Below are 15,385 nucleotides of genomic sequence, written 5' to 3' on the forward strand. Positions count from 1 at the left end.
GAAGATCGGCTCATTTCGGGCGAGCGACACAACGTCGTACAACGGAATATAAAGGTGGGCTTAAAGAGAAGAGAGAGAAGAGGCAGAAGAGGTGAAGCGTAAAGCTACAGAAGAGTTTTATTTTAGGCATGCTACAGAGGTAATGCAGAGTACACACACACACTCACACACACAGGAGAGAGCGAGAGAGAGAGACCGTGAGAGACCGTGAGCGAGGGGAGGAGGGGGGGGTAGGAGTGAGACTATCAAAAGCAGGAAACCAAGTCGCACTTCCCGTTCTTGGTAGAAAAAGTTCCGCTTTTAATTGTACTGCTGCTTCCAAACTATAACCAATCCTTACATTTAAAGATGTAAAAAGTGGGACTTATATAGAAAATATACATTACGTTTTATTTCTAAACAACAAAACCAAAGTTTGTCTTGATGTAACAATCAAGAGGTCTGAACACGAGTATTTCTTTTGTTAAAGGGGTTCCAAATTATTTTCTCTCTTTTTTTTACTTTCCCCCTGTAAGATAACAGTTTGACTTCATGAGTGGAGCTTCATTTGTCTTTACCGAAATCAAAAACACATTTCAGAACTTTCCCCCCACCCCGCCCCCAATCATTGTTACAATTAAATAAAAAGGAACACTAAAGGCACATAAACTTTGGTCCAACCAAGTAAAGCCCCCGCCCTTCAGTAAACTTTCACATGATGACAATCACAGTGGACTCAAATTCTGCTAGAGCTGCTTCCAAAAAGCATGCAACAACTTTGTTTCTTATCCCACGACCTAAAACATCTAGACATGCTTAGAAAACCATTGTCACTTTCAATCCAAGTACGACACCAAATCGCTAGGGAATAAGAAAAAGAACAGAAAAAAATCTTGTGGAAGGTTAAAAAAACAAACAAAACGGCTACAAAGATTTAACTACAGAACATGGTGGTTCAGCTAAAGGATAGGTTTGCTCTTTTAAAGGATAGGTTTGCTCTTTTAAAGGATAGGTTTGCTCTTTCGCTCAAATCGCTTATTCAAATGTAGACGGCCACGTTGAAACCAGTCAAGTTGTACAGACTGTGGATCCTTGGGACATGTGGGGCTAGCCTACTGGTTGTCACAAGAGTTTAAAAACAAGGGTGAATAGACCAGATATTATACTGCAGAAGCTGACCACTTTTAAGTCAAAGTTATAAATATTCCCTTTTTACACTGTCTGCTCTACCCAGTAATGTCTTTTGATGTGCATCTAATATTTATGTTCTTTTATCGGTCTCGTCTTTTGTATTTGTACTTTTGCCGTTTTTAAATTGTAAATCTTTTTATTTTTACAGTTTTTTATGACTCCGGATGGCTATTAGATCAGCTATTTTGTCAAAAGACAAAGTATAAATCTAGAGTGTTGAGGACAGACATATTTAGAAATCCTATTTCAACCCACCTTGAAATGGTTCAAGTGTGATTTGCAAAAAATAATTTCCATGTGGTCTGCTGTTCAGAATCAGCATAAAACCAATCTGATTCCAATATGGATAGGCCAAACATTGTTTGTTTTTTAACAGCCATAGTAGTTTCTCAATACTGAACCCATCGGTGAATGTATACCACGTCATAAGTGTTAAAACACTTCATAAACGGTGCCTAACGCAAATAGCAAACCTATGCTTTTACACTGGGGGGGGGGGGGGGGGAAGAAGCGTACAATGCAATAAGCAGTTTTGCTGTCTGTTGTAATGTGGCCGAGAGAAATCTTGTCCCGCTAATAGCTAAAGAAAAACCGATCTGAAATATGTCTCGTTCACTTGTTTCTACTACCTACGCTACAAGGAAACATATTCCATGTTTAAAAGATGGAATTTTGAAAGGCTTGCATTTTCACTAATGTCCAAAGCTACCAGAATACCAATGTGCCTCCAAAAGCATAGTATGGGGATTTTTTTTTAACACAAACTGTTCAGCTGTGAAAACAGTTGATAGTGTGAGGTAAGGCACATAAGTATCTTAACTAAAAAACAATAAAACTAAGCCCCCTGTGGCCACTAAAACGCTCCTTCGTATAGCGGGGGGGGGAGGGGGGGACATTGGATGTGATAAAAAAAAAAATAGAGTTATGTGGTACAGTTACAGAGGATGACAAGGGGGCAAATAACGCACAAAAGTACAAGTTTCTTCACGAGGGGGGAAAAAAAATGAAAACTTCAATCTCTCTCTCAAGGAATGACAGAATAAAAATAAAAAAAAGTAAAATTCAAAACAGCCAAACAACTCTTTATGGTCCCCCCCCCCGCCCCCTGGGGTCCAGAAACAGTCCCATGTGGATTTTTGCCCGTCAGTTTGATGAGTCTAGGAGTGTGTTTGGGGGTCTAGAAGACGTCCTTTAGATGGTGGACTTGGAGAAGGACACCCGGAGGTGCTGGTTGCCGCCCATGTTGTAGTTGTGGAGGTCGATCAGGACCTGGATGGCCTCCTCCACCGTCGACATTTGCAACAGGGCCATTTTGTGATCCCTGATGGCAACACAAAACAAAAGGAGGATTAGGAAGGACAGTGACGGGACTGTTTGTGACAATGCAGACTGTTTTAAGTGGTTGAGGTGTCTCAAAGTCATTTCGTGAACTGTTAAAAGATGTTTTGAACTTCTGAATAGGGCTCAAGTTAATTTACTTGTTCATTGTATAATTCAAGTTAAATGTTCTTCATTTATACACACACACACACACACATATATACACACACACACACACACACACACACACACATATACATACGTACATACACATATACACACACACAAAACGTTTTTTTCTTAATTTTATTTGCTTTTAACTTAAATGTTCTTAAATAGAAACATTATGTTCAATTGGTTTCAAGATTTGTTTTTCTTTTTTACAAATCACTCATCAGTGACTAACAGTCTAGCGCTCTCCAAAATCACGATTGGAAATAAATGTTGGTATGGGTTTCACTGAAGTCACACCCGCAACAGTGTTCCACTTCATAGTTCTGAGAAATCAGCGAGGTTGCATAAATATTGGAGATTTCTCATTTTAGCCAATCTACACGCCCACAACGTGTCTCACCACGCTATTTTTTGCGACTTTTGTACGAGTATAAATGAAGTCTTCAGTGGCTTCAAACTACCGTAATTTTCGCACTATAAGCCGCACCTGAATATAAGCCGCAGCAGCTAAATTGAATGATTTGTACATATATAAGCCGCACTGGACTATAAGCCGCGGGTGTAAAATCCATAGATTTAGGAGGTCCCCTAGTGGCCGTTAGCTGTCAAAATCCATAGATAAGCCGCACCGTTATATAAGCCGCAGGGTCGAAAAATTTGGGAAAAGTCGCGGCTTATAGTCCGAAATTTACGGTAATCGATTTGGTCGATAAAAAAAATTAAATAAAAAATCACGTCGATTTGGTGACATTTAATTATAAAATGATTTGCTTGTTGATTATTCGATAATCACACAAGTAAACGTTGGAATAATCATTAAGAAAATAACTGATCGTTATTAGCAGTCCTAGTTTTTGTACACACTCATTTAGCCGAAAAGCAGTCAATTAATTTGTAATTATAGTTGTATTGTAATTATAATAATGAGGCGCACAGTTTGAAAGCGCGCTCTCACCTGCAGTGGGCAGCTATGTTTGTAAACATACTGCAACTATATAACACATCTGTCAATCAGTTTTACAAACCCACATTTGGGTGCGATTGCAGAGGGCAGTTTGCCAGACACACTTGAATGACTCACGTTTTAATTTACTCAAGTGTATACTCAACAACGCAACACCGGCGGAACTAAGTAGAACTCAGAGCATTTCTGATTCAGGGCCGTTTAATGTCTGGTGTTTTGTTTAGTTTTTTCACATTCAAAAACTATGACAATAAAAGCAAATGTAATGCAAAAAATTTGCATGTTATCTAACCCATTAACCCTTTAAGACCTGGAACGCATCTGTGTCATTTTTAGATTTGAGCAAAAAAAAAAGCATTCTTTTACAATTTGGCTATTGAAAAATAGCAGATATACAAGTTCATAGCGCGGCATTGAGTGCGTGTGCACTGTGCACATGGGGTGATCACTGCCTGCCTCCTGTGAATTGGTTTAATTTTATATAATTTTATAGCGCTCATAGCGCGGCACTGAGTGCCGCGCTATGAGCTTTTAGATCTGCTATTTTTTTTTAATCGTGAAAATATGTGAAAATCTTTGAATATATAGATTTTTAAAGCGAACTTTTTTAACTCAAATCTTTGATTCTGGGACCCCCTGCAACAAAATATTTTGAGATCGGGGTCCGCGGCCAAATACATATAATTTTGGGGGTCCTTGACATGAAAAAGTTTGAGCACCACTGATATAGAAACATACGTTTTTCAGAAAACTGTTGGGATTTAGGAGACATGTAGAATCGGCTTCAGGTCTTAATGGGTTAAGACCGGGAACGCATCTGTGTGACATCTTTAGATTTATTTGGCTATTCAAAAATAGCAGATCTACAAGCTCATAGCACGTTGTAGATCTACAATTTTCTTTTTTTAATAGTGGATTTTTTTTTGCAAATCTTTGAATATTTAAAGCGAACATTTGTAACAGTTTTTAGAAAACAAAATGTATGTTGCTATAATATCAGTGGTTATCAAAAATGATATGTTGTTATCAATAATGATATATAACGTTGACTCCAAGCAACTTGGACTATCCTCGCTCCTGGCTTCCACAGCCGTGGAATGACACCATCTATTGGCACTCTTATTTACTCGACTGCGTACCCTGTTGGTTGGATTATGATCAGGGTCATGGCATTTTTTTATGCCAATTAATAGTCAACCAAGTAATCTAATCGATCATCAAAATGTATGTGTGTGGGTGTCATGTGATTTGTGAGAACAACACGCAATTACTTCCATGGGGATCTTATTATATTTTGTTTAAACCCATTAAGACCGGGAACGCATCTGTGTCATTTTAGATTTCTTTGGGCTATTCAAAAATAGCAGAGCTACAAGCTCGTAGATCTGCTATTTTTGAATAGCCCAAAGAAATCTACACACCACAACCCCAAAATGTTAAGTATTTGGCCGCCGACACCCATCTCAAAATATTTTCTTACAGGGACCCCCAGAAGCAAAGATTTGAGTTAAAAATGTTTGGTTTAAACCAATATATTCAAAGATTTGCACAAATGTTCACGATTTTTCAAAAATAGCAGATCTACAAGCGCGGCACTCGGTGCCGCGCTATGAGCTTGTAGATCTGCTATTTTTGAATAGCCAAAGTGTAAAATAATGCTTTTTAGCTCAAATCAAAAAAGATGCGACACAGATGCGTCCCAGGTCTTAATGGGTTAATGGTAAAAAGAAATAAAAAAGTACTGATGAAATCCCATAAATTCACCTCTGACGGACATCCATTCCTAGATGCAGATCATTCCTAGACGCAGCTCTAGTACCCATGCGGGAGGGACACAGATCACATAATGCAGCTTTAATAACAAATTAAACAACCCAATGATTATCTTTGAGTGGTGCCAACCACTCCTACATTTGACAGTGTGTGTGTGTCTGTCCGTCCGTCCGTATGTTTGAGCACGGCCTCAACAGCTGTGGCTGATTGCAACACAAGGATGCAACCAGTTACACTAATTCAAAGGCACCACTCTCTTCACACTGGGTGTGATTTCTTTACTAACTGATACAGTGACCTGCATGCGGAATGACGCCGCATGGAACACACACACACACACACACATCACGGAGGACCGCATGCCATCGATTACTTTTCCTCTACCATGTTTGACCAGAGAGGCACAGCATTGCTGTCAGTATTGGCACATAATCAATATTAAATGACTCAAGATGCTGCAGATACCATTAGATTGTCTCTCCTCTCTCTTTGGAAAGGAGTCATTTTTCGGTCCCGGAGGACGGGGGGAAGGGGCTGTTTGAGGTTAAATGCGTTTCTCGGGGACACTTTCGACACGTTAAACTGGGCGAGCAGGGGGGTCAAACCAGCAACCTTCCGATAGGCCTGTCACAATTATGAAATAATCGTCCAATAGCAATTATTTCTGCATAATCGTCATAATCGTTTCCATATTGAAAGATTTTCACACATTTTAGAATAATAAAAAAAAAGCAGAAATAGCTGATCTACAAGCTTACAACGCGTCACGATTACATGTATAAAAGTGATCAAATATGTCAATATTTTCTTTGTATATTGCAGTTATTTGTCAAATCTGGCCTGTGCATTTTTTTTTTCATGAAGCCTGAAAGGTTTCATATGTTCCAATTCTCACACAATTAAATCTTTAATCGCAATTATTTGAATGACGATTAATAGTCAACTTAAATTTGTAAATCGTGACAGCCCTACCGTCCGATTCCCTCTCTACCTCCTCGGCTGTGACTACCCCCCCATATCTAGAGACTATAAAGGCAAAAAACGTGGTCTTACTGGAAAAACTTGAATGCTTTCACAGTGCCTCCGGCGTTGGAGAACAGCAGCCGCAGGTCATCTTCGCTCACATCAGTTCTGTAACAGAGTAGGGGAGAGACACACACACACACAGAATTGAGAGGATTTCCAATGAAACAGTCTCTAAAATGCAGTGGTGTAAAGTACATTTACTCAAGTACTGTGCAATTTTGAGGTATTTATACTTTAGTGGAGTATTTCTCATTTTCAATACTTTTACTCCATTACATTTCTAAGGAACATATTGTGTTTTTACTCCACTACAATTATTTAAAAACTTGAGTTACTTTATAGATTTGTTTTAACAAACATACATTAACCACTTAAGCCCTTAGGGGTGGGACGATATATCGATATCGCGATATATCGCGATACTTTCTCCCGCGATAAATAATCGATATACTGCCGAAAAATATCGATATAAAAAAAATATTATAATATATTTTTTTTCGTTTGTGATACGTTGTTTTTCCGACTCTGTATTTGTGTAATGATGATTTTGAACTGTTTGGTGCTATTTTATGTGTTTATGATTATGATTATTTAATGATTATTGAATACAAGGACTATCGTGATATATCGTTGGTGAAATTTCGTGCAATATATCGTGATATCGCAATATATCGAATATTGTGATATTATTGTTATCGAGGGCCTAATATCGCCACAGATATCGTATCGTGAGATACCCATATCGTCCCACCCCTACTTTATATATTTCGGCTATTTGAAAATAGCCGATCTACAAGCTCACAACGCATCGCGACGCGTTGTGAGCTTATAGATCGTCTATTTGCAAAAGATTTACTTATTCCTTAAGAGTACTTATTCCACCACTGTATCTAAAATGTAAGGGGAAGTGGAAGCTGTACTGACGGGATGTTGGAGAGGTGGAGGGTGGCGGAGGGCGGGAAGATGTTCTGGAAGTTCTTGGAGCCGGGCTTCTTGAAGCGGTGGAGTGGCGAGTTGGTGAAGTCCTTGGTCAGGCCCTGGTCGTCCAGGCCGTCGCGGGGCAGGGCCACCGACTGGTGCTTGGAGAGGGTCACCCGGATGATCTTGCCGTACATCTTCTGGCCGTTCAGGTGGCTCATCGCTGTAGGGAGATGAGAACAAAGCCGGTAGCCATCTTCTTAGTTTATCCTTTAACGTTTGTCCAAGTGGGCCCTGGCTCAAGCAGGCAGCATGCATATAGTTCCATATTAACCCATTAATAGGCTTCAGATCTATGGGCTACATGTCTGATCTATGGGCCACATGGTTCAGGAACAGTTGGTTTCCAAGGCAACTTACTCCGTGGCAAGCAAGTGTCCTATTTGTTTGTTAAAACGATCAGTTCTAACAAGAGAATCTAACTTGCCTTGGAAAGCATCACCACACAATAAAGATTTTGATGGGACACGAGACACCAGTGTTGCCAGATTTTGCGGGTAAAACAAGCAACCAGGTCTACGAAAACAAGCCCCAAAAGACTATCAAGATCGGTTTAAGCACTTTGGCACAAAGTCTTTTCAGGTGGGGGTCCGCGGACAAGTACATATTCATTTGGAGATCCTTGACATGACAATGTTGAATGAGAATCACTGGTTTAACCCATTAAGACCTGAAGCCGCTTCTACAAATGTCTTCTAAATCCCAACAGTATTATGACAAATGTATCTATATCAGTGGTTCTCAAACTTTTTCATGTGGACCCCCAAAATTATATGTATTTGGCCGGCGACCCCCATCTCAAAATAAGTTGTTCCAGGGACCCGCAGAAGCAAAGATTTGAGTTAAAAAATGTTTGCTTTAAAATAATATATATTCAAAGATTTGCACATATTTTCACGATTTTTCAAAAATAGCAGATCTACAAGCTTGTAGCACGGCACTCTGTGCCGCGCTATGAGCTTGTAGATCTGCTATTTTTGAATAGCTAAAGTGTAAAATAATGCTTTTTAGCTCAAATCCAAAAGTGACACAGATGCGTTCCAGGTCTCAATGGTTTAAACAACATTGGGAAGCAAAGCCCAAATAAGCAAATACATCTTGGACTTTACTGAACAACAAGCCGACACGGGAACACACTGCAAGGACTCACCTAACTGGGCCTGGTTGCCGTCTGACATCTGGATAAGTGCGCTGTCCTTCTTGTTGTACAGGATCTTCACCCTCTGCACATCCCCGTACACCCCTGTTTATCAGAGCCACAGCCAGGCAGCATGACAGGAGGTGAGGAGGGAGAGGAGAGGAGGGAGGGAGGGGAGGGCAGAACAAAGCAGATAAGTCAGAAAAAAAACAACGGTTAGCACCGAGAGGCTATTTAAGAAAACGTATCTATGTAAGAAAAAACAAAGAGTGTAGAGAGAACACACACGAATAGTAAGAGTAATAGACTTTAGAATGGGAGGTGTGTAGAAAGAATAAGGTAAACAAGAGTGAGAGACACGAGAGAGAAACACCCTCTAAACAGTTAAGTTATCAAGCTGTCAAATGGCTATGTGAAACCAAAATAGCATGCAGACAAGTCTATACGTGCATTATTAACACAAACCTCCGCCGTTGAGTCGGAAGGGCAAAACAAATAAGCACTTAACCCTTTAAGGCCGGGAAAGCATCATTTGTGTCATTTTAAGATTGATTTGGCTATTCAAAAATAGCAGATCTACAAGCTCATAGGGCGGCTGCTATTTTTGAAAAATTGTGAACGTTTTTGCAAATCTTCGAACATTTATTTTTTAAAGCGAACATTTGTAAAACCTTTCGTTCCAGGGACCCCCAGAAGCAAAGTTTTGAGTTACGAATGACCGCTAAAAATAAATAAAAAATATCTAATATTTGCACAAATGTTCATGTTTTTAAAGAAATAGCAGATTTACAAGCTCATAGCGAGGCACTGCCTGCTATTTTTGAATAGCCAAAGCAATCTAAAAAAAGACAGATTATTTCCCGGTCTTAATGGGTTAACCCAAATGGATAAACAGAGGGGCCAATGTGTATTACAAAGCTAACAAAACTACTGTGTGTAATAAACAGATGTATATTACATTAGGCTGACATCAATAATGAGACGATGTCTCAAAAGACAGAAAGAGGTAGAAAGAGATAAGAGAGATCAGAGAGAGAGAGAGAGAGAGATAGAGATCAGAGAGAGAGATCAGAGAGTGAGAGAGAGAGCTAACGATAACATACCGAAGAGGGTAAACAGACTTTGGGGCGTAACCATCTTTAGAGGGAGAGAAGAGCAACAAGCAGCATGAGACAGGTAGGTAGAGAGGTAGAAGAGTCGTAGAGCGGAGGTAGAGCGGAGATGTGACAGATCGGATCCAGAACGGAGGTAGGTAGGTAGGGGATGGTTGGTTTTTGTTTGGTTTCGAACCCCCCCACAGCGGAGAGTGATGGAGAGGTGGTGGTGGGTCATGGAAGAGGAGAGGAGAGGATGAGAGGAGAGGGGGGATTGTTGTGTGTGGTGGGAGGTTGTTTGTTTTTTTCAGAACCCCATACACACACAGGATTGTAGACGTTCCAGGGAAGGGAGAGAGAGACAGACAGACAGACAGAGAGAGAGAGACAGAAAGAGAGGGAGGAGGGGGGGGGGGGGGGGGTTGATAGATAGGGACAGAGAGAAGGGATGGGGGAGGATGAATGGATGGTGGGGGAGGGGGGCAATGCAAATTGGAGAAAACAACAAAAAGTGAGGGGGACAAAAATAAAATACAGGTCAGTAACACTGGAATAATGCAGGAAGTTTTTTGATCAGAGAACAATGGCTTGGGTCAATGTTCCGTTTAGTAAAAAAAAACAGCAAAATTAAAAAAGAAATGCATTTCACCCTGGACAGGCATGGGGTAAAAGATACATTCGTGTCAAGAAAATCATAAATAAATAAAAAAAACAGCAATATAAAAACCAGATTAAAGTAATAACCATGGGAATAATAAACAACGACAACATGCATTATGGTGTTAAGTCTGTAGATCTCGTATAGCTGTGTGAAATGGTGGAGCAATAAATACAGATGGAAGATTTCTGAAAAAGCGGTTAGTTTAGAAAGACTCATGCAAAATGCCAATTCAGTTCCGATGGTTGGTGGTGGATTATTTATTTTTTTTGGACATGCGAGAGTTGATGCGAAGGCCCACAGCGCCAGAAACTGTGTGGCGTTCACACAAGTCCAAGACAGGAGAGAGGACAGATTGAAGTCGCCCCCCTTTTGCGGGGCGGGAAAGCTGCATCAGCACAGTATCTGAACATTTGGGGGTTGGGGGGGGGGGGGAGAGGTCTCCTTCAATGGTCTAGATACTGCCAGGGCTCCCCCGGCATGAAGCGGTTTCATTCAGAGCCAGAGAGAGGGAGAGGACGGGAAGGGATGGGGACAGACAGATGAGAAGAGAGGAGAGAGAGAGAGAGGTTAGATTTGAAAACAATTTAAGTCACAGTTTAGAGAGAGAGGGAGGGAGAGAGAGAGAGAATAAGCAGCAGAGAAGAGACAAGTGTCGGAGATGATTTTGGAGACACAGGTATAGATAGAGAATGATTTCATAATAATAAGCCAGGCTTAGAGAGAAAAACAGAAGAGAGACAGTTAGCAGAGTTAGACAGATACAGTTCAGACATAAGTGATGAGGAAGAGGGAGATAAGGAAATCATCCAGAGGTAGAAGAGGAATAGAGAATCAAGAGGCCAGGTTGGATGTGAGGATGAGAGAAATCAGTCTACGTTTTACAGGCAATGAGAGGTTGGTCCCAAAAAGTGGAATTATATAAAAATAAGAAAATACTCTAATGCATAATTTATGCTCCATCATACGACCGTGTCACACGCCACAACTAGCAGATCTACAAGCTCACAGCCGTGATTCGTTATGATCTTGTTGGATCGGCTATTTTCCGGCACGCAACAACATCATACGACAAAGCATAAGCCGGGCTTGAGAATGGTTACACAGTTTCTCAGTTTAGATTAGGGTTCTTCTGGGAACATTCTGGTCAAGATCATGGCCTGTACATCTGCGTGGTATGGATGGTATGGCTCTTTCTGGGCGGCGTCTTTTCTTGTGCTCACAAAGTGCATAAACCCACGGGAAATGTGAGGCAGGGGTGATGCAACTTTGATGATGGAGAGGGACACTATATTTCCACACTCACTCCAGAGGAGCCACATTGCATTTACTGTTGTCGGGCGACACCTCTTATCTCTGATTATTATTTTTATATTTTTTGTTGTAGATTAATGCCATACCTCGCCATTCTATGTCACTCAAACGTAGCAAAAGTAGCCGATCTACAAGCTCAAAGTTTTGACAAGCTCAAAGTTTTGAGCTTGTAGATCTGCTACTTTTGCCATTTTTTTATTGGAATCCTGATTTAGTTTTGCTATTTTGGAATTGGAATCCTGAAAAGTTACATTTTTTATTTCATTTCAAATGCATTTAGTTATACTTTATGAACTTAAATACAAATACTTTGGACATAAAAAGATATAATTTGAATACTAGTCATTAAGCTACTATTATATAGACTGAAGTAATTAAAGCGGGTCAAGTTTGCATATTTGGAATTGTAACAGCTGAAATCAATGATATATCAGTATTCCGATATTAAGCTGCGGGCCGCATTAACCCATTAATACCTGGAACGCATTTGTGTCACTTTAGATTTCTTTGGCTATTCAAAAATAGCAGATATACAAGCTCTTAGCGCGGCACCGAGTGCCGCGCTAAGAGCTTGTAGATCTGCTATTTTTGAAAAATCTTGAAAAAGATATTTTTTGATTTTTTCAAAAAACTGTTAGGATTTAGAAAACATTTTTAAGAATCGCCTCAGGTCTTAAAGGGTTAAGTGAAGGTGGGCCCCCGGGGCCGCCAGTTGCCCATGTATGATGTGAGGTGTTTCATGTCCTGGGGCCAAGCCGGGAAGATCAGAACTTGAGAATTTTGGCTCAGCCCTGCAATTGACCCAAACCCAGACAAAACAACAAACGTTGTCAACCCGTGTCAAAACAGACTCCATGAAACGGACACAAGATAAGTGCCGATGACAATGGGAGGCAAAAATAAGGAGAGCATCTGGCAATAGGCTCCATGCACAGCAGCAGCCACAGTGTAAAGACATTCATTCAGGTGTTACCAATGATACTAATGAAGGCTCTTGTTCCATTCTGGTCAAACAGAGTCAGGGTGATGATGTTGAGCATGTTGGCAAACACTCTGCTACACCAGTGGGTCTCAATGTGTGGTCCAGTGACCCTCAGGGCTCCTTGAAGGGGTTTTCAAATGGCCCCTTACGGGTGTGTTAACAAATTGATTGCCTAGATCGCATATATGCGTTCTTTAATTTTTGCGGGAAAATTCCACAAGGGGCGACCTAACACAGCTTTGGAATGATCGATCGTCTCTCAGAGAAGAAAAATGTGGATGTGACATCATTCCAAAAAACGTCACTTCCATCCGCCCCAATGATGGGATTTTCAGAAAAACGTCTGTAACTCAGTTTCATTTTTTTTTTCATTGAAAACCACCCGTTTTCAGCAGACCAAAGCTCCAAAATGGCGGATCGCGGTTGGAAACTTGTCGTTCCCATGGATACACAGATCCTTCCGTCTACTCACAGGAAACTTTTTTTTTGTGCGTTTTCTTTTACACAATGTCGGTTCCACGGCGTTTCAAATATCATCGGATTGAGGTAATTATACGCCGGCACGGGGATAGAAAACTATGTTTAATATCTTGGCAATCAATGTGTTAACTCGGAGAGTGTACAAATGGAACCAAATGGACCCGTATGTCTCCGAGTTATGGGGGTCGTTGAAATGTAAAAGTGTGAGAACCACTGCGCTACACGAAATGGAACAGAGCCTTCATTAGTATCATTGGTCACACCCTGTGGCCCAATTTCCTTCCTATAATGGCCGCTGTGCATTAACAGCCTATGACTGGTAGGAAGGAAGTTCAAGTATAGAGTCCAGGCTGGCTGTTTCCCATCTGTGTGTGTGTGTGTGTGTGTGTGTGTGTGTGTGTTCTGCTGCTAACCTCTTCATTGAGGTTGCTGACCAGGAGGACCCCGCCGGAGCCGGACTGTCCGTGTCCGCCCAGCGCCACCCGCCCGGCGGCAGCAGCTGCGGCCGCCGCAGCACTCAGCGGATTCATGGCTCCTTGTGGGGGGAAAAGCAGAAAACGCACAATCATGGCATGGGGTGCATCACTTCAAACCGGCTGCCTCGTTACAAACAGACACCCCTAACCCATCAGTGTCATTTTAGATTTCTTTGGCTATTCAAAAATAGCAGATATAAAAGCTCTCCATTTTTGAAAAATCATGAAAATGTGTGCAAATCTTTGAATTTGAACATACATACACACACACACAGACATGTTTAACTAAATTCTTTGCTTCTGGGGGTCCCTGGAACAAAATATTTTGAGATGGGGGGTCCGGCAGACAAATGCATATCATTTTGGGGGTCCTTGACATGAAAGATGTTTGAGAACCACCGATATTATAGCAACATACATTTCTTCTTCTTTTTTTTTTTTAAACAGTTAGGATTTAGAAAACATTTGTAGAATCCCTAGAAGCAAAGATTTTAGTAAACATGTTTTCGCTTAATTAAACATAAAACCGCATTATGAGCTTGTTTATCTGCTATTTTTGAACAGCCAAAGACATCTAAAATGACACATGCTTTCCCGGTGTTAATGGGCTATACAACTTTTTGACTAGTTCCAATTACTAGTTCAGTGGGCTACTTGCCAGAGAAGATTGAGAAACAGAGATTTATCGAGCATAAGACACAATTTTCTAGCGTGTGGCTGGTGGGGGAGTGTTAATTTAATGCCCCGGCTTAGATCAAGCTGTAGGGATATTTATGGGCTTTGTTGGAGATGGGCGCGCCATGTGGGGTGTAGCGCTTACAACCCGAGCCAAAGCTATGCATGTTACCGCCGAGCAACCATGCCTTAAATTAACTAAGACCAAATGTCTCCCCTTCACCACAGATCGTTCCCCTTAACACATTTAGACCTGGAACACGCATCCGTGCGTCGTTTTTAGATTTCTTTGGCTATTAAAAAATAGCAGATCTACAAGCTCAGAAATATTCAATTATTATATTTAATATATCATATTAAAAAAATAGCAGATCTACAAGTTCATAGCGCGGCAGAGAGTGCCGTGCTATAAGCTTGTAGAACTGCAATTTTTTGAAAAATCAATCATTTAAAAAAATATACTTTGAATATATATATTTTTATATATACAACTTTTTTATTTCAGTATTTGGCCGCGGACCCCCATCTCAAAATGTTTTGTTCGACGGACCCCCATAAGCAAAGATTTGAGTTGAAAATGTTTCCTTTATAAAAAAAGATAGATATATATATTCAAAGATTTGCACAAATGTTCAAGATTTTTCAAAAAAATTGCAGATCTACAAGCTCATAGCGCGGCACTCGGTGCCGTGCTATGAGCGTGTAGATCTGCTATTTTTGAATAGCCAAAAGGAATCTAAAAAAAAATTACACACAGATGCGTTCCCGGTCTTAGTGGGTTAAGCAGACTGGCTGCTGTTTTTCTAATCTCCAATACTAAGACCCACGGTCCTGCATGAAGGCACCGAAAGCACAGCACGGCTCTGAGAAAAGCCTCGCTTTTTTGCGTACGAGAAGCAATTCAAAAATACAAAGTGGAAAGAATAAAAAAGAAGAGAGCGGGATGTACCTGGGATCTTACCAAGCAGGGAGTTGGAGTCTTTGCTGAAGGCCGTGGCCATGTTGGGGTCCATGCTGGGCTGGCCGTCGCCGGCCGGCAGGTCCGGCCGCGTGTAGTCTCGACTCTTGTCGTTGTTGTACTTGACGTTGAGGTTGACAAGCTTGGAGAAGTCGATGCGCAGCGTGCAGCACGAGTTGTAGATGTTCTGGCCGTCCAGGGCCTT

General features: G+C 41.0%; 1 protein-coding gene across 9 annotated transcripts in view; it reads right to left on the reverse strand.

Moving 5' to 3' along the window:
• Nucleotides 1–276: 276 nt before the first annotated feature.
• Nucleotides 277–15,385, reverse strand: part of LOC308077489 (polypyrimidine tract-binding protein 2-like) — a 30,075-nt gene continuing 14,966 nt past the window's right edge. For 4 of the 9 annotated variants that reach the window (XM_080418200.1, XM_080418196.1, XM_080418197.1 and 1 more), the window contains 8 exons: nucleotides 15,172–15,382; nucleotides 13,485–13,606; nucleotides 9,647–9,680; nucleotides 8,556–8,648; nucleotides 7,352–7,568; nucleotides 6,455–6,532; nucleotides 5,393–5,440; nucleotides 277–2,491 (listed from right to left, as the gene is read on the reverse strand). In XM_080418200.1, coding sequence (XP_080274326.1) covers nucleotides 2,362–2,491; nucleotides 5,393–5,440; nucleotides 6,455–6,532; nucleotides 7,352–7,568; nucleotides 8,556–8,648; nucleotides 9,647–9,680; nucleotides 13,485–13,606; nucleotides 15,172–15,382 — 933 coding nt within the window. In that variant the 3' untranslated portion in view covers nucleotides 277–2,361. The remainder of the gene's footprint in view (nucleotides 2,492–5,392; nucleotides 5,441–6,454; nucleotides 6,533–7,351; nucleotides 7,569–8,555; nucleotides 8,649–9,646; nucleotides 9,681–13,484; nucleotides 13,607–15,171; nucleotides 15,383–15,385) is intronic. The other 5 variants (XM_080418202.1, XM_080418199.1, XM_080418201.1 and 2 more) reach the window with 3 other exon arrangements.

This window comes from Gymnoscopelus braueri (assembly GCF_963280865.1).
Source record: "Gymnoscopelus braueri genome assembly, chromosome: 21".
NCBI lineage: Eukaryota > Metazoa > Chordata > Actinopteri > Myctophiformes > Myctophidae > Gymnoscopelus > Gymnoscopelus braueri.